The following is a 19320-nucleotide window of genomic DNA, read 5'->3' as shown; positions in this document are numbered from 1 at the left end:
TGGGTGTGTGGGTGGGTACAGTAAGTGGCCCACCTGACCCTGGCAGTGCCCAGTGAGCCCAGGGCACAGGTTGTACCCTCTTTCAGGTAATTTTATACCAAATGTCTTGATAAGACTCTTACGTTAGAACTCCAGACAAAGGAGGAAGACCAAGTGTGTAGACTATGGATGTCATTTGATATGTGAAACCACCAAACATGGATTTCATTTTTACTTGTCACATAGAACTCCACTGTCTGAAAATTGTTATTCATGTGTGTGTGTGTGTGTGTGTGTGTGTGTGTGTGTGTGTGTGTGTGTATTTAAGTTTTTCTTTGAAGAAAAATAGAGGCAGAGTCTCATTACGTTGCCCAGACTGCTCTCAAACTCCTGGCCTCCAGTGATCCTCCTGTCTTGGCCTCCCAAAGTGCTGGGATGACAGACCACTCTGCCCGGCCTATTCTCATTTTGAAAATGAGGAGACTGGACTCGATAAGACCAGATGACTCCGCGGCTGTGGGGTCAGCAAGTGGGGGAACTAGAAGTTGAAGTTAGAAGACCATCCATGACAAGTCCAGGGGGCTGGGAGAGCTGGAACCCACTCACAGAGGGGCAGGGTGGCACCACCCAGAGGGATGGGACAACAGCTTCTCCCAGAGGTAGACATGTCCTCAGCATGGGCCCTGTGGCCCTGCTCCCGGCACTGACCCAGAAGACACGAACCCCTGTCTATGCCGAGGCTGCATATGGCGTTGATGGCAGCTCTGTTCACAATACTCCTCTTTGCAAATAACTGTCACATCCAGCAACAGGTGAACGAGGGTGGGACAGTGTTGAGTTTCAGTCCGTGATATGCTCAGGGAGACCAGGTATTGACAGCTTTGCCACTGTCCTCATGTGGGCTCCCCTGGGAGGTCCCTTGGTGGGTGCTGGCAACCTGGAAGGGGGCTTCAGAGGGCCTGCTCTTCCAGTCCAGTGGGCCTGACACAGCTGTTGCGTGTGCCTAGGTCACCAGGGTGGGGACAGATTAATGTAAGGGACACAAGCTGCCATCTCTTGCACCCTAAAACCTGTGATTCTGAAGGTCTGGAGTGGGCGCAGCATCTGCTTTTAAGCCAGCTCTCCCGGGAGTCTGACATTGGTGGAACTTGGACCAGACTTGACACACCCCAGAAGTGCCCCGGGAGATGTCTGCTTGTGCCACCTCTACTGTGGTTGCCATCAGATGCATCCTGGGTCAGGCCAGCTCTCACAGTGCTTGAGTTTCTCCACCATGGCCCAGCCCAGGTGCTCAGGAGGTGATAGCAGGGGACACCGTTTCTCAGCGAGGAAGCGAGACTCTCCGATCCTCTTTAAGAAGACACCGCAGGCACAGCCAGGTCCTTGATGGAGCCCGTTCCTCTCACTCCCCCTGGTCAGCTCTGGTGCTCTTGGCTCTCCCAGTCACGTCATCAGTCACTCTAACCCCCCACCCACCACGCTTCCTCCCTCCTGGCACATGCCTTGCACCTTCAAAGTCAACTTGGCAGTCCCGTTGCCTGCCCTCAACATCCTCTGAGCACCTCTCACTCAGCCTCATGCAAGGCCTTGCGTGCAATGTTGCTGGAGCACTCGTGTTTGGTGACATGTCCGTTTCTCTGCTAGCCAGACGTTCTCATTTGAGGGTGACCACACTCCACCAGTGAAGTTCTTTCCCGTGTCATCTCCTGGAGATCTGTTGCAGCAAAGCCAGAAGGGCTCCTCTGTGACAGGACATCACTGGTATGGCAGTTGCCACAAAAGCCAGGCCCTGTTGACCCTGGAATTTGAACCGCGGTTTGTGTGAGGGGGAGTGTCGTCAGAGCATTCTGGTTGCACTTGTCAGGGCCACTAGGGCTTGGGAGCCTGGCACAATGTTGTCAACAGGCAGCACCCCAAGTTCGCTCACCACTCCTGGATGACACCAGGTTGACAGGAAGACGTTACCCAACACACGTTTCAGAAAGAATGACCTCATTGCATAGGACAGGAGAGGCGGTAATTGCCTTGAATATAATGTGCTGTGGGGGTGTGTGGCTGGTTTTTTAAGACTAAGCCTGGGTCGAGTGAGTTTTGAAACAGATGTGAGAGAGGCCGCTGCTGTCCACAGACTGTGGTGGGGACCAGGGAACCCTGCCATGGACACTGGGGCTTTTAAAGCACACTTTAAACATTTCTTTCTTTCTTTTTTTTTTTTTTGAGCCGGCTGGAGTGTAGTGGCATGTTCACAGCCACCACAGCCTGGACTTGCTGGGCTCAGGCGATCTTTCCGCTTCAGCCTTCCAAGTAACTGGAACTACAGGCATGCACTACCATGCCTGGCTAGTTTTTTTTTTTTTTTTTTTTAACTGTAGAGTTGAGGTCTCACCAAGTTGCCCAGGCTGGTCTTGAATACCTGGCCTCCTCAGTTTTTTTTTGTTGTTGTTATTGTTGTTGTTCCTGGTGACTCTGCCCTTTTTGAAGTTGGTCTAACTGTAGGTGTTGCTGGGCAGTGCAGCTTGGGCCCGACTGGGCTGGATCTGGGGCATATCCTGGAGGGCAGGTGGCCCATGGCCCTTGGCCCGCCTTGGTGCCCGCTGCCAGATCCATGGGTCTAGCTTACCATGGTTAAGCTTCTGCCCAAAGCGCAGAGGCACAGGGCACAGTCAAGGGGCTACTTGTGGAGCCCTGGCAAGCAGGAGTGTCTTGCTAACAAAACTGGTTGATGCCCTACAGGGCTGTGAATCTGTAACCCTTGGTCATCTTTTCAGCAGCTGGAAAGTCACAAATCAACGCTGCTTCCTAGTGTCTGGGCTCCAATCAGATGGTGGTAAATGGCCTGGGCAGCATAGGCCCATCTTAGACAACGGGATATTCCTTAGTCAGCTTGCTAAACAATAGCACCGGCAAGACGTGTGGCCATTTATTTCCAAGTTTGGGTTACTTTTTCTTCACAATACGGCCGTCCCTGTTACCCATGGTTTCAGTGACTCAAGGTCAGAAGGTTAGCAGTGTCCTATCATGATGTCCCCTCACTTCCCCCCATCACATGGGCCTGTGTCATCTCATGTCATCACCAGAGGGGTGAGGACTGTGCGGGAAGAGTCCACATGCACATAGCTTATGACAGCATGTTGTCACAATTGTCCTATGGTATTAGTTGGGCTCTTACTGTGCCTGACTTCCTGATTAAGTCTTATCACAAGTGTGTATGTGTGTGGTGTGTGTGTGTGTGTGTGTGTGTGTGTGTGTGTGTGTGTGTGTGTAAGAAAAATGTATTGTACATGGTCTCAGTGCCATCCAACATGCCGGGCACCCACTGGGGGTCTTGGAACGTAACCCCCGCAGATAAGCGGGGTGCTGATGTCCTGTGCTTTGCTTGTCCCGCAAGTTTGTGATGTGGATCCATTGAGAACGAACTAGAGTGCTTTGTAAACTGCAAGGTGCCAACTGTATTTCAATTACAGGATTCGTTTACAGAACCCTGACTCATATCAGGCTGGAATTAATACTGATATATGAAGGAGGGAGAGAGCTAATAACTGCACACCCATTTTAAAACTGTTTTTATCGTCTCACTTAATTCTTATAGAAAGACTGAAAACATGCAGAACCTGCTTCAGTGTGTAAGATCGGAATAATCACAGCCCCCACTTCACTGAGCTACTGTGAGAATTCATGACTAAAACAGATGCTAAAAACAGTACTTGGTGTACAGCAAACGCATGGGAAATGCTGGTTCACTAGTTGCCTAACCTGTTGCTTGGCCACCTTTATTGGAGTTTATTTTTCTTTAATAATAATGTATTTCATTTCTGGAAGCTCTGTTTGGGACTCAGTTTTTTTACAAATCTGCCTTTTCTATTTTTTAAAACAAGTATTTTAGCTTCTGAAGGTATGTTCCATGGGTATATTGCATGATGGTGAGGTCTGGGCATCTACTGAGCCTGTCACCCAAGGAGCGACCGTGGTGTCCCATAGATGGTTTTCCAGACCTTCCCCTCCCCGCCTGCCCACTCCAGGGGTCCTCAGTGTCTGTGTTCCCAGCTTTATTTCCGTGCCTAGCCAGCGTGTAGCTTCTGCTTTTAAGCGAGAACATGTGATATTCACTTTTCTGTTTCTGTGTTAATGAGCTTAGGATAATGGTCTCCAGCTGCATCTATGTTGCGTGAAGACATGATTTCTTTTTTTTTCTTTTATGGCTGTGGAGCAGTCCATGGCACATATATGCCACATCTTCTTCATCCAGCCCACTGTTGAAGGTCACCTAGACAGGCTCTGTAACTTTGCTACTGTGAATAGTGCTGTGATGAACACAGGGAAGCAGGTGCCTTTTTGGTAGCAGGATTTATGCTCCTTTGGGTAGACACCGGTGGCAGGATTGCTGGATTGAATGGCAATTCTGTTTTTTTTTTGTTGTTTTTTTTTTGAGTTGGAGACTCATTCTGTCACCCAGACTGGAGTACGGTGGCACGCTCCCGGCCACCGCAGCCTCGACCTGCTGGGCTCCGGTGATCTTTCCGCCTCAGCCTTCTAAGTAGCTGGAACTACAGGCATACACTACCACGCCTGACTAATTTTTGATTTATTGTAGAGACGAGGTCTCGCCAAGTTGCCCAGGTGGGTCTCAAACTTGTGGGCTCAGGCAATCCACTCACCTGGGCCTCCCAACGTGCTGGAATTACAGACTGAGCTACCAAGCCCAGCCGACAATTCTGTTTTGGGGAATCTCCAAACTGCTTTCACAGGGGCTGACTCAGCTGACACTCCCACAGCCGTGTATGAGAGCTCCCCCTTCTTCACAACCTCGCCAATGTCTGTCCTGTGCGGGCTTTTTAACAACAGGGTGTGAGGTAGCATCTCACTGTGGTTTGGATTTGTATTTCTCTGATACCTGCCTTTGTTTTTTATGTCCCCCGTCTTCCCAAACACGCTCAAACACGCTCGCCCTCTTTCTTCAGTGCTGCTGTGACGTAGAATGTCATGGGCCTGATCTCGTTGGTTGTCGTTTCTGACTCTCACAAGGGTCGTCTCTTTATTTTTTCTAACCAAACCTTTATTAGCTGCTTTCTCTCCAACACACACTAGCAAACCTATCCTAGCCCCTATAGTTAATGTTAAAGTCGTAGTTATTTATTGCCCAGCGACGGCCGAGTGGTCCAACCCACTGGATGCAGAGGAGTGACGCGCCCTCATCACATGTGAAGATGATATGCGCCCCTTCTAGGTTTTAATTTCATCCCACGCTTATTTGCGAGTTGGCCCAATTCACTGCTGGATTCGGTGGCTTGTGTTTCCGGGTCACCCGCCCTGGCAACACTAGCACTCGTACTGGCGTGTCCCATTCTCTGATGGCAGTGGGGCTGTGGGCCAGTTCCCTCCTCTGGGAAAGGGGGTGACCGTGGGATGTGGGGTGCATGGCTGCTAAGCTCCGTGGGGCTGCCATGGCATACGCTGCTCCCATGCCAGCCTCTGCAAGCACTTTTTGTATTAGCGTCCCCTCACTCAAGTTTCTATCCTGTGATCAAATGCAGGCTGCATGATGCCACCACAGCATGTGGTCGCTGCCAAGCCCCTCCTTGGCTCGCCCACCTTCATTTCTCCAGACCTCTGCTTGTCCCCACACACACTGTGTTCGTCCATTTTGCTACCCTAGGGGAACGCCTGAGGCCGGGTCTATAAAGAAAAGAGGCTTGACCCACTGTAGAGGCTTGGCCCACTGTTCTGGGGCTGTACCGGAAGCCACACTGGCATCTGCTTCTGGTGAGGCCTCTGGAAGCTCCAATCATGGCAGCAGGGAAGGGGAGCAGGCGTGTCATGTGGCAAGTGCGGGAGCAGAAAGAGGAGGCGAGGCAGCCACTGTGTCTGTTCCCAGAACTTTCCTGTGTTCCCCAGGCATCTGTGCAGCCCCCGGCCTCGCCTGAGGAGGGCTGGGGATGGCAGCCTGTCTATACCAGCTCTCTGGCATGCCTTGGGGCCTGGGAATGTGGGTTCATGGGTGCTCCCTGAGTTCAGCACCAGGAGGAGCTCAGCCTGAGGAGGGAGGGGGTAGTCAAGTCCAATCTTTGATTTTTCTTTCCCAAAATGACGTGTCCATCGCTCTCTTACTGGGAATGTTCCCCAGGGATGCACTCCCAAGCTCTACAGCAGCCGAATGTCCTGCTCTCCCCACACGCTGCCGAGCAACCCTTGCTAAAGAAGACGTTTATCTCCCAGCCAGGCTGTGAGGGACACAGTGCCATCCATCCACTGTCCTGGGCATGACACGGCTGCTTTCCAGCGGTGTTGGGATGGATAGACAGCCAGCCAGCTCCGAAGTTCCAGTGACCCCTGCTGCGCACCGTGTCTTGCCTTTGAAGTGGTGGGCAAGGTGGCCGAGGGGGCACAGTGGCACTGACGTGGACCCTGCAGGCAGGCTGGCTCTGGTTGGTCACACCTCGGCCAAAAGGCCCCAGCTGCCATGTGGTGATACACAACAGACACAAGCAAGTCATCAAGCAAGAGAGCTTAAGAATAAAACAGTTTTTGGACTTTATTTAAATCTGCCCACACCAGGAGCTGAGGCCTACAGGGAGCCCAGGGAGCCCAGGATGTGGTGACTGTCCCTTGGTGTCTGACGTCACCCTGGGTTGAAGCATGTTGGAGTTGGTGCCTGGAGGTGGGTGGAGGTGTGTGGCGGGAGCGTGGCCTAGAAGGCTGCAGAGTGCAGGCTCATCGGGGGGTCTTCCCTTGGGCGACCTCTCCTACTCCTCCAGACCACTGCCCCCACGACGCCCACCAGCAGGCCACCACCGGCTGCCACAGGCACGGCCCAGGAGAGTGCATCGGGGGCCGCTGTGGCCTGGTCTGGGAGTAGCTGGCTGTTTTGCAGCGTGTAGAAGTGCGGGCTCTCCTGTGGGAAGGAGCAGGGATGTCAGAGGTGAGGTCTCTCCTACCCGCCTATGCCTGAGACCTGCCTGGTCTGGCCCCGGCCTGGCACATCCACCCTGCGTGCTTCCACAGCTCTGCCCTGGTGAAACTCCTGCGGTCACGCAAGTCCTGACCTCCCTAGGAGTGTGGGCCTGTAAAGGAGCCAGAGCCCAGCCAGCATCGTCCTCCCTAGGAGCCCAGGCCTCTAAAGGGGCCATTGCTCGGCCAACCCTGACCTCCCTAGGAGTGTGGGCCTCCAAAGGGGCCATCACCTGGCTGGCCTCGTCCTCCCTAGGGGTGCGGACCTTTAAAGGAGCCATTGCCCAGCCAGCCCTGACCTCCCCGGGAATGTGGGCCTCTAAAGGGGCCACTATCTGGCCAGCCTCCTTATGGGTCTCCCAGCTTTCCTCCCTGTCAGGCCTCCATTTGGAAGATTCTGGGAACCGAAAGGGGCCCATGGGAGAGCGTCCCAGGGAGCAGCCAGAGCTCCTGCTGTCCCTCCTGCTGTCCCTCCCAGGGACCAGGAGACCAGGGTAGAAGGATAGTCTTCTCTGCACTTAAAGAAGCAGAGCAAGTCGGGCTCGGTGGCTCAGCCTATAATCACGCGCCTTGGGAGGCTGAGGTGAGTGGATTGCCTGAGCCCGCGGGTTCGAGACCCGCCTGGGAAGCGAGACCTCGTCTCTACAATAAATCAAAAAATCAGCCGGGTGTGGTAGCGCATGCCTGTAATTCTGGCTACTTGGCAGGCTGAGGCGGAAGGATCGCCGGAGCCCAGCAGGTTGAGGCTGCGGTGACCGGGAGCGGCCACTGCGCTCCAGTCTGGGCGACAGAGTGAGACTCCAACTCAAAAAAACCCAAAAACAAACAAACAAAAAAAGAAGCAGAGCAAGAGGCTTGGGTGCGTGGAGGCCTCAGAAGTGGGAGCGCTGAGGCCCCGTCAGTGGGAACTTTGAAGCCCCCTCCCCTTGCTCCTTGGCTGTCCTGGGAGCCAGAGGGTTCTGGCTGTGGGGAGTGATGTGCTGGGCTGGCACTGAGGGCGGGTGCCCTGGTGGCACCTCCCTGGGGACTCCTTGGGGCCCGCGAATGGCAGGGCAGGCATGGCAGGAGGGGTGGGTGGGGTGTTGCTCACCGGCGAGGGGCACTTGAGCTTGGCCCTGCTGTGGGTGAAGTTGTTGGAAGTGGTCTTGTGGCCCACGGGCTCCAGCTGGGGGAAAGACACCTTGGCTGTCTCTGTCTTCTCCTGTTGGAGGGCCTCCCTCCCTCCCCCTTCCCTTCCCTCCTTCTTTCCTCTCCCTCCCCTTCTCTCCCCTCTCTTTCCTCCCCTCCCCTCCTCTCCACAGATGCACGGTCAGAACCCTTGAGAACAGCACGGCAGGCAGGAGCTGACTGGAACCACACAAGGACAGGTCAGTGTCTCAGAGCTGGGGCCCCTGAGCCTGGCAGGCCTGAGCTGCTGCAGGACATGCGTAGTTTCTCTTGAGCTGGCCCGCCCCGGCCAGTGCTGGGCTACTGACATGGAACCGATGGCAGGCCCAGGCAGGGCTCCATGGAACCAGGCTGGCAGGATGGGGCCTAGGGACCCGAGGTGGCTCCTGTGGGACCTGGTGCCTGAGCCAAGCACTGGGGTGGGTGAGGAGGTGAGAAGGTGGTCAGGGATGAGGAGGTGAGTAGGAGTAGGTGGGGGGAGATGGCAGGGAGTGGGGGTGAGACAGATGGGCTCGGAGGCTGCAGAAGCTGGGCTGGGTGGAGGAGTCAGGGAGCAGACAGTTGTGCCTGAGGCCTGCGTGCTGCGCTGAGGCCTGGCCTGCCTCCCTCTGAACACATGGGTGCCTTGGTGGGTCTTTTCTTGCTGGAAGTCCCATGGGGAGCAGGCTCGAGGCAGAGGCCCAAACACATGCACATGAAGAGGGCCTGGGAACTCTGGGGATGCCGAGTGCGGGTCCTCCACATCGTGGGGCCCAGCTCTGGGGCTGAGCCCTGCCAGGCACTGTCGTGTTGGGCTTTGGCGAATGCTTACTTGAGGCTAGCACCATGGAGATACAAGCGCAATCCCACGAAGCTGATGGACTGTCCACTGCGAGCGTCATGTCCAGGCCGAGGACACAGGCCCTGCCAGGATCAGAAGCCCGCCTTCTCCATTAACCCCAGGATCACTGCTGACCCTCACTCCATCCTGCGATGGCTTGCTTTGAAAACATGTGTCTGCGTGTCATTGATGTGCCGCGAGGTATCCCATCACAGGATGTGCGTTGTTTGTCCGTCCTTCCTGCTGTCGGTGACACATGAGAGCTTCCTGTGTGGGCTGCTGTGGACAGTGTTGCCAGAGGCCTCTTGTGTTCACCCTTGGGGGACACGTGTCCACCTTCCTGCTGGGATATGCCAGGAGGGCACATCTGTCCCAGGAAATACACGCGATAGAGGAACTTTCCCAGGTGGCTGGGAACGGCTTGATTCTGATGGTCCCGGGTGACCTTGCTGCACAGCCAGTGCTGAGGGCGGCTGTCCCAAGTCCAGGGGTCTAGAGAAGGAAGCCAGTTGGGAGGCTGGAGTTGCTGCCAGCGCCTGGGACATGGAAACCCTGGCCACGAGCGTGGAGACGCGGGCCTCAGAAGAGACAAGAGACAAGGGAGAACTCTACAGGAGACAGAAGGAGGCAGAGAAAGGAGGATGGCACTTTCCTGCCTCTGCAGAGTCTCTGAGAAGGAACTGCCAGCGACTGAGGGGGTAGGGCCTGGAGAATGCTGCCCAACAGTGTCCGTGAACATGACAAAGCTGCACATGCGGTCCTGGGGCCCTCACAGCGAGCCCTATCATCACCCTCACCCCTGTGCCTTTGGGGTTGCAGCCGTGGGCAGGGCCTGTGGCCAGACCTGCCCTGGGCACTAGCGTCAGTGTGAGGCCAGCACTCAAGCACCGAAAACCCGGGGGACAGCCTCAGCTCTGCTCCAGGCCTCCCTCATGTCTCTCTAGGGGTGAATCCCAGTGAGGGGACGACCCAAAAGGCACTAGCTGCCAGGATGAGACGCTCTGGGTGCTGCAGGTCAGTCTGGCTTTGTTTTGGTTTTAAATTCAGGTGTGGCTGAGATAACACTGGGTTGCAGGCAGGTATCTTGTCTTTGTCTGGTGATGTCTCCAGGGCAGGTTGGTCTCTGCTTTCCTACTGAAACTTCTGCCTGCCTCACCTCCTCTGAGTAGGAAGGGCTGTCACAGCTTGGAGGAGGAGGCTGGATGGCGTTCTTGACACACACAGGAAGACACCAGGGGCCCTGTCGTGAGAGGTCCGTAGGCCACCACTCCGGAAATGCCAGCAGGCCCGGGATGCCCTGGTGGGAAGGCTGGCTCAGCTCCTGGCTCTTCTTAGAATCCATGGAACAGAGGTCTTAGGGAAAGTGCCACAGGGAACAATTCCCATTCTTTGGGGGGATTTTAAAAAAGGAATGAAGCCATGTGACTCAGCCACAGAGGACAGCTTGCCCTCAAGGCTCGCAAAGCAACAATGCTGCTCTTGGCAATTAAATGTGGGTAGGAGGGACCAAGGGAGACTGAGTGCTGGGCAGAGTCCTGGCTGAGAGTCTGAGGGAGGCTTTTGGAGTGGGCGGGTGTGTGAGGCCAACAAGAGGAGACCAGGACGAGTGCAGGAGAGGGGAGTCGCTGTGAGGTCATCCAGGACGGAGCCCGTGGGCACGCTGCTCTGGAAAGAGAAGGCTGTGGAGGGAAGGAGGATGCAGGGGGAGGAGGCTGCAGAGGGGAGGGTAGGGGCCATGCAGGGGAGCAGCGGTGTGGCCAGGGAGAAAGCCAACACCGAGTCAGTTGCGAGACTGGACGCCGGGTGAGGTGTGTGCAAGGCTGGTGGCGGGGACCCCACGGCCCCACAGCTACTGAAAGCGGCAGGAGGCAGTCATTTAGTCACCACAGGACAAGGGAGGGGCATGTGGGCTGGTGGTGTGGCACCTGCTGAGCTTGACTGAGAGAGCCCATGACTGGGGCCGAATCGCCCCCCCATCCACAGGAGGGTCCAGTTTCGGGATGACAGTCAGGCTCTCTGTAGGTTTGGCTGGAGCCAGTCATGAATGGTCGCCCACCTAGGCCAGATGTCCCCTGGCCCTGTCCGCATGTTCCTTTCATAAGGTCTTTCTCCATCAGTGACGGCCAGGGTGGGCGGCAGTGCGGGGACAGGCCCTGTGACCGTCACTGTCCCACATCAGAGGACAAACATGGACATAAGTTAGGGGAGGAGGAAGGGCTGCGAGGTTGCAGGTGCCGACCATGTGCTGGGTGCATGTTCTGAGGCCTGGGCCATTTCCAGTGTCTTATAGATGTTGGTACAGATGGCTTGTCCACGGCCGCACAGCAAAGCTGAGGCTTGTATTTCATCCAGCACATCTGACCACCAAGTTGTCCCTCAAGAGCCGGCACCACTGAGAATAGAGTCTGTCTGTGTGTGTGTGTGTGTGTGTGTGTGTGTGTGTGTGTGTACATATGCAGAGGGGGCCAAAAATGCACACACACTTTAAGAAAGGAAAAACTATTAAAACCGTAATAATGAGATGAACACAAGTCCCATGTTCCTGCTGCAGTTACAAGAGGTGCTTAAGGTAGCTGCCCTCAATGCCTGGACACTTGTGATGAAGCGAGCATCTCTTAACACGCCTTAAAACATGTCTTTGGGCTGGGCTCGGTGGCTCAGCCTGTAATCCCGCGCCTTTGGGAGGTTGAGGTGAGTGGATTGCCTGAGCCCGCGGGTTCGAGACGCGCCTGGACAGTGAGACCTCATCTCTACAATAAATCAAAAAATCAGCCGGGCATGGTAGCGCATGCCTGTAATTCTGGCTACTCGGAAGGCTGAGGCAGAAGGATCGCCGGAGCCCAGCAGATAGAGGCTGCGGTAGCTGGGAGCAGCCACTGCACTCCAGTCTGGGTGACAGAGTGAGACTCCAACTCAAAAAAAACAAAAACATGTCTTTGGTTTTGGTACCCTCGTATATATACACACACATATATTATATATGCATATCATCTGAACACAGCCTAGAGAATCAAGCATGGGCCCTTTAGACTTGCAGAGAGAGGGAAGAATATGTGCCGTGTGCTGACTCGTTATTTTTGAAGGGGCTGAGTGTAGACACACACTCTCTGAAAACAATCCATCAGGACCCATGAGGTTTACCGCCCTGCTGTGCCCTGGGGAGAAAGGAGCCCTGCCGGCCAGCGGCTGGGTCACGGTGGGGTCAGAACCAAGAACCCCTGGATCTCAGAAGCCAACCTTGGACCCCTGGATGCCGCCCCCTAGACCCCCAGACACTGTGCTCTGGACCCCAGATGCCACGCCCAGACTCCCAGATGCAGCCCCCTAGACTCCAGTCGCTGTTCCCTGGACCCCAGACGCTGCCCCCTGGACCCTCAGACACTGCCCCCTGGACCCCAGATGCCACTCCCACACCCCCAGATGCAGCCCCCTAGACTCCAGACACTGCCTCCTGGACCCTGGATGCTGCCCCCTGGACCCTCAGATGCCACCTTCTGGATGCCACCCCTGGGCCCCGGGCCTCACCATGTTGTTCCAGAGAGCAATGGCCATCTCAGCATGACCACGGGCTGAGAAGTGGAAGCAATCTTCAGAGAAGAAGGTGGGGTCGGCATCCCCTCCCTGCAGCCAGAGATGGGGGTGACTGTTGGGGAGCGCACTGCCCCATCCCCACCCCCATAGGTGCCAGGTGGTCTTCCTCCTCAGCTCTGCTGCCCACAGCTCAGACGCTGCCAGAGACACCCCCGGATTCTGGAACCTTCTGCACAGATATGCACTGAGCCCCCTGCAGCCCACCCTTCCAGCAACCCCTGTGGCTGGAACAGTCGTGGTATTTGCATTTTAGGAAGTGTTCCCTGCTATCCTGACCTGGCCACATCAGGGCTGGCCTGGCTCACTGGTGAGTTTCTTTTTTTCTTTCCAAGTTCATCTAAGTTTCAATCATGCCAAAAAAATAGGGAAAAAAGAGATCGAGCAGAGAAAGCAGCGCTGAGTAAGAAAAAGCCCACTCAGGGAAGGATATTCCCCAGCCTCCACACCTGAGCCTCCAGGCCTGAGCCTCCCCAAGCCCACTCACCTCGGTCAGGGGCACAAACGTGTTTTGGAAGAAAGGCTGCACCACTACCGCAAAGTCCTCGCGCTGCATGTACCAGGGCCAGTAGGAGAGCCTGGAGACACCGCTCTGGGGCAGGAGAGAGGCAGCTCAGGTAGGCAGGACAGGCAGGCCAGCTCCCTGCTGGCAGGGGTCAGCCCGTCCGGGCCCAGGGCAACCTAAGGGCCCTCTGGCACTGCGCCTGCTCCAGACCTGCCCCTGAGCACCTGCACGGCCTACACGGGCTCTTGGGCTTCGAGACCACCAGTGGCCTGGGCCAGAGAAGGCCCCATCTGCCAGCTCCACTCTCTTCCATTCTAGGCCCACGAGGCCAGGCCTGAAGTGTTCCCACTTCCCCTGCGCAGATGTCAGTCAGAGCCAGGTTCCAGGGCACACCTGGCCCAAATGGCAGTGTCACCACAGCAGCCCCCAAACGTTGGTAAATGCTGGGGGGAGGCTGTGGTCGCCGGGTCTGTTAACAGCCCAAGCACAGATGCAGAAGGAATAGACCAGACGTTCTTATGCCCGAGGGCCGTGCCATCCATCTGGGGGGTGGGGATGCAGACTGAATGTGACACAGAAGGTGTCTGAGTTCAGGCAGGGCTGCACACTTGCCCCCGGATAAGACAGTCAGTCTGCAGGAAGGAGCCGTCCTGTGAGGGACCAGCGAGGAGAGTGGGCATGGGCAGAAACACATGAGGGAGAAGGGAGGGGTGCAGGGGGACTTGGGGTGGGCAAATAAGGAAGACTGGAGGAAGGAAGCAGGGCGTCAGTCACGACAGCTGGGGGACGGAGCCCCATGGGGCCTCCTCTGGGGGCCATGCTGCTCCCGGCTCAGGGCTGGCCTGGGTTTGGCAGGCGGGATCCTGTCAGCTTCTGCTTGGCGTCTCTTTCCCTCCTGGCTTGGTGTTTGGTTCCCCAGGATAAATATTTCAGGGGCTGGGATCTGCCTTGAGGGAGTGGCTTGCTCTTGGCAAACCCTGCTGGCAGGGGAGGAGGCCTGGAGTCTCCTATCTCCAAGCCTCAATCAGGGAGGATGGGCTGGTTGGCTGGGGTCTGGGGCCTCCCATCTCTAAGCCTCGGTCAGGGAGGACGGGCCGCTGCAGGGGAGGAGTCCTGAGGCCCCCCAACCCCAGCCTCAGTCAGGGAGGACAGGCCCTGCTGGCAGGGAGAAGGCCAGGGGCTCACCTGGAGGCTCCAGGTCATCTGCTTCAGCTCTTGCATTTGCAGGGGGTCCTGAGCATGTCGGAGGCAGGCGCAGCTGTTTCTGTGAGGTGGGAAGGGGTGTTGAGGCCCTGGGCGGCCAGCCTGGCTCTGTGCCCAAGAGGCCACCTCCATGGGTGGAGGTGGGGAGGCATATGGGCACCCCACAACTCAGCTCAGGCCTGGGCCAGGTCGCTGCGCCCTGCGTTGGACGTGAGGCCCAGAGGTGCTTGTTACAGAGAAGGTGGAGGAACCAGCCCCGGCACTGGGTCTCCTTGTGGACGGGAACCCCTTCCCTGGCCTGTGGTCCCTGTGTTTTAACCAGAAGACTGGGGGCTAGGGCTGGAGACCGCCCAGACAGGTCCGCCTCTCGGACACCCTCATGCTCCCAGGGGAGCTCAGCCTCCCGTGCTCGTGACCCCTTGCCCAGTGTGGGGTCTACTGGGAAGTGGGTGGGCCGCAACGTCAGCAGGGTCTGGGATCTGCCCCAGCAAGCTCCTCCCCCATGGAGGCATCACACAGCCCTGGGATCCCCAACCCCTAGGACAGTGGCCTCCTGCCAGGAGCTTCAACAAGCTCCAACCCTACAGGGACTCCCGCCTTCCCACGGGCACCACACCTCCAAGTCAGCTTTTGGGACCAGTCCCAACCAGGACAAAATCAAGGCCATGATTGCCTGAGATCTTGCCCAGGCGGATGGCACCTGCTGGCATCTGGACTCCACACCCGCCTTGCCAGGGAGGTGTCTCCATCCCTACTCTGCAGACAGGGTCTGGGGCCCACCATGGTCATGGGTTTTCTCAAGGGCACTAGGGCAGAGCAGGGCTTGCTGCCAAACACAGTCGCCTCGGAAGTCCAGGCCTGTGCTGCCCCTCAGGACAGAAGACGTGCCCAGGCTGGACGCTGCAAGCACTGTCAGGGAAGCCAAGCGCCACTGGGTCTCCCTGTCTCACTTCACAGGAAGCAAGCTAGGGTCCAGAGAACAAAGGGCCTGGCACACACAGGCACAGGGGCTTGTATACAGTAGGCATGGGGATCTAGTATACAGCAGGCACTAGGCAGGTATGGGGCCTTGTATACAGGAGGCACTCACTGACACAGAGGTGCTTTCTGGTGACTCTCTCACATCCGCCCTCTGGCAGGCCTGCTGGTGCCGCCTCCATGGCCTCTCCTTGGCACTGGGAGCCCGCCTCACCCAGGTGCCCTCGCCCAGCCATGCCTGGCCACTTACTGGGCTGCTGGCACAGCACACTTCCTGCCTTGGCCCTGGGGCAGGCTGGCCAGTTCCATGACCTCCACCACGTTGACGAAAGTCTTCGGGAGCTGTGGGGTCACAGTGGGCCTCATCAGGCTGGGGCAGGGGGTGTGGGCACTGGCCACCCAACTCCCCCCAATTTCGCCAGTGAAGAGACAGGGACCCAGCAGGGCCGACTTGGAGCATCTCGCTGAGTCCCGCGTGTCCCCTATAGACCCGGAAGCTGAGGTTCCTGGGGGGCCCTTGCTCATGGTCCCGTGGCGGTGAAGCCACAGTGCCGGCAGACCAGGCCAGCGGCTCCAGGATGAGGCCCTTGCTGCTGCACCCTTCTGGTCCCCTTGAACGTCCTCTGCAAGGCGCACGGCGACATATCGCCCAGTGTCAGGGAGGCCCAGTGCCACTAGGTCTCCCGGTCTCACTTCACAGGAAGCCAGCTGGGGTTTGGAGAACAACCGACCTGGCACACAGCAGGCAGAGGGCCTTGTATGCAGTAGGCACAGGGGCCTTGCGTGCACTGGGCTGTGCCTCTGAGCTGCACCTCTCACTGACCACAGCCTGCCAGCATGCACCCGGGAGGGCCCCCTGGAGGCAGCAGGCTGGTGGGTGTGGCAGGACGGGAAGGTACGGCCACCCCACCTGTTTGTAAAGGGTGTCCAGGGCCTGCTGGATGTGCTGCACGAACTCCTCGGCCAAGGGGGCCTCCTGCGAGAAAGAAGGGTTCTCAGCCCTGGGATGCCCTGAGGACAAGGGTGCGGGGCTGGGCTGAGGTCAGGTTGGGTGTGGCGGCTTCGTGGTCCTGGCCAGGCCAGAAGCGCAGTCCTGGCTGCTGTGACAGAATTTCCCATAGGAAGTCACCCAGGTCCAAGCTAGACACCATGGTCAAGTCATGCCCCCTCCCCCAGTAGCTCAGACCCCAGGTAGCCTCTGCCATGCTGGGCCTCACTCCTCAGTTCTCTTGGTCCAGCTGGTCTCAGCCTTCTCCAACACCTGAGGCCCCTGGGACTACGCATTCTCTTTCCTTGGGCTCTGGCCCCGCTGGTCCCACTGCCTGGAGCTAGGTGTTCTACTGCGCCCTCCTGACTTATCCCGCGACTCAGCCCCAGGGTCGCCCCGGCCCATCTCCCCATGGCAGGCTGTGGAGGTACCCCACAGCGTCCCAGGTGATGTGTTTGGGGTACACAGTAGGTGCTCCATAAGTGTTTGTTAACGGCCTCTCAGGGTTTTGAGATTGGCCTTTGAGACTTTGCCTGCCCCAAGTGTGCCCTTAGTGCATGAGGGAGACAGGCCTGCATTTTTGGACACGGCCCTGGGTGCCTCACAAGGTGTTGGGGACGGTCAGTGGAGGCTGGGTGATGACTTGACGCTTTCCCACTAAACCGAGGCAGGCGGCCACAGGTTGTAGAAAGGCCCCACCTGGCTTGAATGAACCAGGCAAGGGAGGGCCAGGGCGGGGCCAGGTCAGGCCGTGAAAGACCGGGGTCTGCAGTTCCCCACCTAGCCCTGGGGCCGTGACCTACCGGCCTCTCCTCACAGTAGCGGCAAAGGTCGGTGCTCCCCACAAAGAGGGTGACCAGCTTCCAGTCCTTCTCCAGGTCGATGTCCTGAGGGGACACAGCATCTTGAGCTTGGGCCTGGGGGCATGGGCAGCCTCCACACGCCTCCTTCCTCCATGTCACCAGGGAAGATGCACTGACGGCCTCCAGCTCCCCTTGGAGTGGTGAGCAGCCCATAGAGGGTCTGCTCTTGTGGGGGAGGGCTGCTTTCCCTGAGCTATGACCCTGAGAGCGTGGCTGTCCACGGGACGTCACGCCTGTGGGTCCCATGCCGCCTGGAGCCTATGGAGGCCATGTGGAACCTGCCCCAAGAGTGCTCTGAGGTCTCCAGTGAGCTGAGGCCCCGCACGTCAGAAGAGCTTCCAGGGTCTGGGTCGGGGGAAAGGGAGCAGAGGAGGAACCGAGTGTGGACGGTGGGCTGGGGAGGCCAGGAGGGTGGGGAAGAGGCAGCCTCCCACTCAGCTCCCCAGGACACAACCGGGTCCCAGGCCCGAGCACCAGTGAAGGCGTTTCCCGGGCGGGAGCAGGAGGAGGAAGGACTGGGTTGGAGGAGAGGCCTATGTTTAGAACCTTGCGTGTCACCACAGGGTGGGGGGTGCTCTGGGAGGATGGGTGGGTCCAGCGGGAAGTGCCAGAGGCCAAGGCTGGGCTCTCGGTGCCTCCTGCAACCGCCTGGGGCAGGGCACAGCCTGGGCTCCTTGTGGGGCCTGCTTTGGCGGCCTCCACCCTCTCCTTAAGCCCTCCCCTGCCGGCAGGAGTGGCCATGATGCTCCTGAGGGCTGCCCCGCCCATGCCCGGCTGTACTCACGGGGCTGTTCCTCAAGCGGTCCACCAGCTCCAGGGCCTGGGCTGGCATGTCCCTGGAGAGAGAGAGCCATCAGGGCTGGCCGTGGGCTCTGGCTGGGAGGAGTGTGGCAGTAGCCACTAGCTGCACAGAGCACAAGGCACCCCGTCCTCAGGATGTGTTGGCCAGGAACACCCATGGAGCCACATGGACCCAGGCCCGGCCGTGATATGCATCCACACACTCCGTGGCAGGGTCTGGGCCCACAGCCCGCCTGGCTGGGGTCTGGTCAGTGTCCCCATCGGCAGGGGCTTGGTACTCAGCTGCATCTTAAAACTCACCTTCTGTGTATTCGGGAGAGTCACAGCACTCAATGCCGCCTCCCTGGCCTCACGCCTTCTTCAGCCTTTCCATCTACACCACTCTCTCCTTCAACCCTTCCGTGTTCCCCCTCGGTGGTTACTTGGGTTTAGACACCGTTCCCATCTCCTTGCCTTCCTCCCCTCCCCAACAAACAGGGTGGTGTGCACAGGGCACATTCTCCCTTCAGCTGCTGTGAGTCAGACGGTGCCACTGGGCTCTGTGCAAGCCATTGTGCCAGCAGGCGTCACCCAGCTCAAAGAGGAATGAGCTGCTTCTTTTTTTTAAATTAGAGTCTCACCCAGGCTGGAGTGCAGTGGCACAATCGCAGCTCACTGTGGCCTCAAGCACCTGGGCTCAGGCGATCCTCCTGCTTCAGCCTCCCAAGTAACTGGGACTACAGGTATGGGTCACCACACCCAGCTATTTTTTTTTTACTTTTTTTTGTAGAGATGAGGCCTTGCTATGCTGCTCAGGCTGGTCTCAAATTCCTGAACTCAGGCAATCCTCCTGCCTTAGCCTCCCAAAGTACTGGGATTACAGGCATGAACCACGGCACCTGGCCCACACTTCTGATATACCCAAAATGAGGATGAATCTTGGAAAAATTTGCTGAATGAAGTCAAACACAATAGAGTACATACTCTTTGGTTCCATTTATATAAGATTTTAGAAACTTCAAACTAATCTATAGTGACAGAGCACAGGCTGGTGGTCTCCTGGGGAGTGGAGACAGGAAGGGGTGGGAGGGCAGGAGAAAGACCCTGTGGTGACACGCGGGCCATCATGATGCGTGTGGGTTTCCCAGGTTCTACAAGCACCGATGCAAAGCCTGTCGAGCTGTGTGCTTTCAGTGTGCACGGGGTATTGTGTCAGCTAGACCTCTACACAGCCACGTTTTGATATCTACATGGAGTGGTGAGCTGCGGGGGTCTTCCATGGAAAAGCTCACAGAGGCAGCCTCCGGGGTAGCGTGGCTACCATGATTCCTCGGGTGTCCATGGGAAGCAGGACACATGGCCAAGGGCACATGGGCCTATCCCTGCCCTGGCTTCTCCTCGAGGAGAATGCACGTGTCTGCCGGGCTCGGTGATCAGCCTGTAATCCCGCGCCTTTGGGAGGCTGAGGTGAGTGGATTGCCTGAGCCCACGGGTTCGAGACCGG

The 19320-nt window shown here is 57.5% G+C and overlaps 1 protein-coding gene across 1 annotated transcript in view; it reads right to left on the bottom strand.

The window, feature by feature from the left end:
• Positions 1 to 6664: 6664 nt before the first annotated feature.
• Positions 6665 to 19320, bottom strand: part of LOC103251818 (phospholipase B1, membrane-associated-like) — a gene marked incomplete at its 5' end in the record, with an annotated part of 22028 nt that continues 9372 nt past the window's right edge. The window contains 9 exons of the mRNA XM_021708758.1: positions 6665 to 6868; positions 8015 to 8089; positions 12437 to 12532; positions 12987 to 13091; positions 14190 to 14268; positions 15436 to 15527; positions 16096 to 16161; positions 16977 to 17060; positions 17821 to 17872. Coding sequence (XP_021564433.1) covers positions 6665 to 6868; positions 8015 to 8089; positions 12437 to 12532; positions 12987 to 13091; positions 14190 to 14268; positions 15436 to 15527; positions 16096 to 16161; positions 16977 to 17060; positions 17821 to 17872 — 853 coding nt within the window. The remainder of the gene's footprint in view (positions 6869 to 8014; positions 8090 to 12436; positions 12533 to 12986; positions 13092 to 14189; positions 14269 to 15435; positions 15528 to 16095; positions 16162 to 16976; positions 17061 to 17820; positions 17873 to 19320) is intronic.

This window comes from Carlito syrichta, unplaced genomic scaffold (genome assembly GCF_000164805.1).
Source record: "Carlito syrichta isolate Samal-C Ts95f unplaced genomic scaffold, Tarsius_syrichta-2.0.1 Scaffold146359, whole genome shotgun sequence".
Taxonomy (NCBI): Eukaryota; Metazoa; Chordata; class Mammalia; order Primates; family Tarsiidae; genus Carlito; species Carlito syrichta.
Note: the sequence above shows the minus strand (reverse complement) of the source record. Positions and strands in the feature narration are given on the sequence as shown.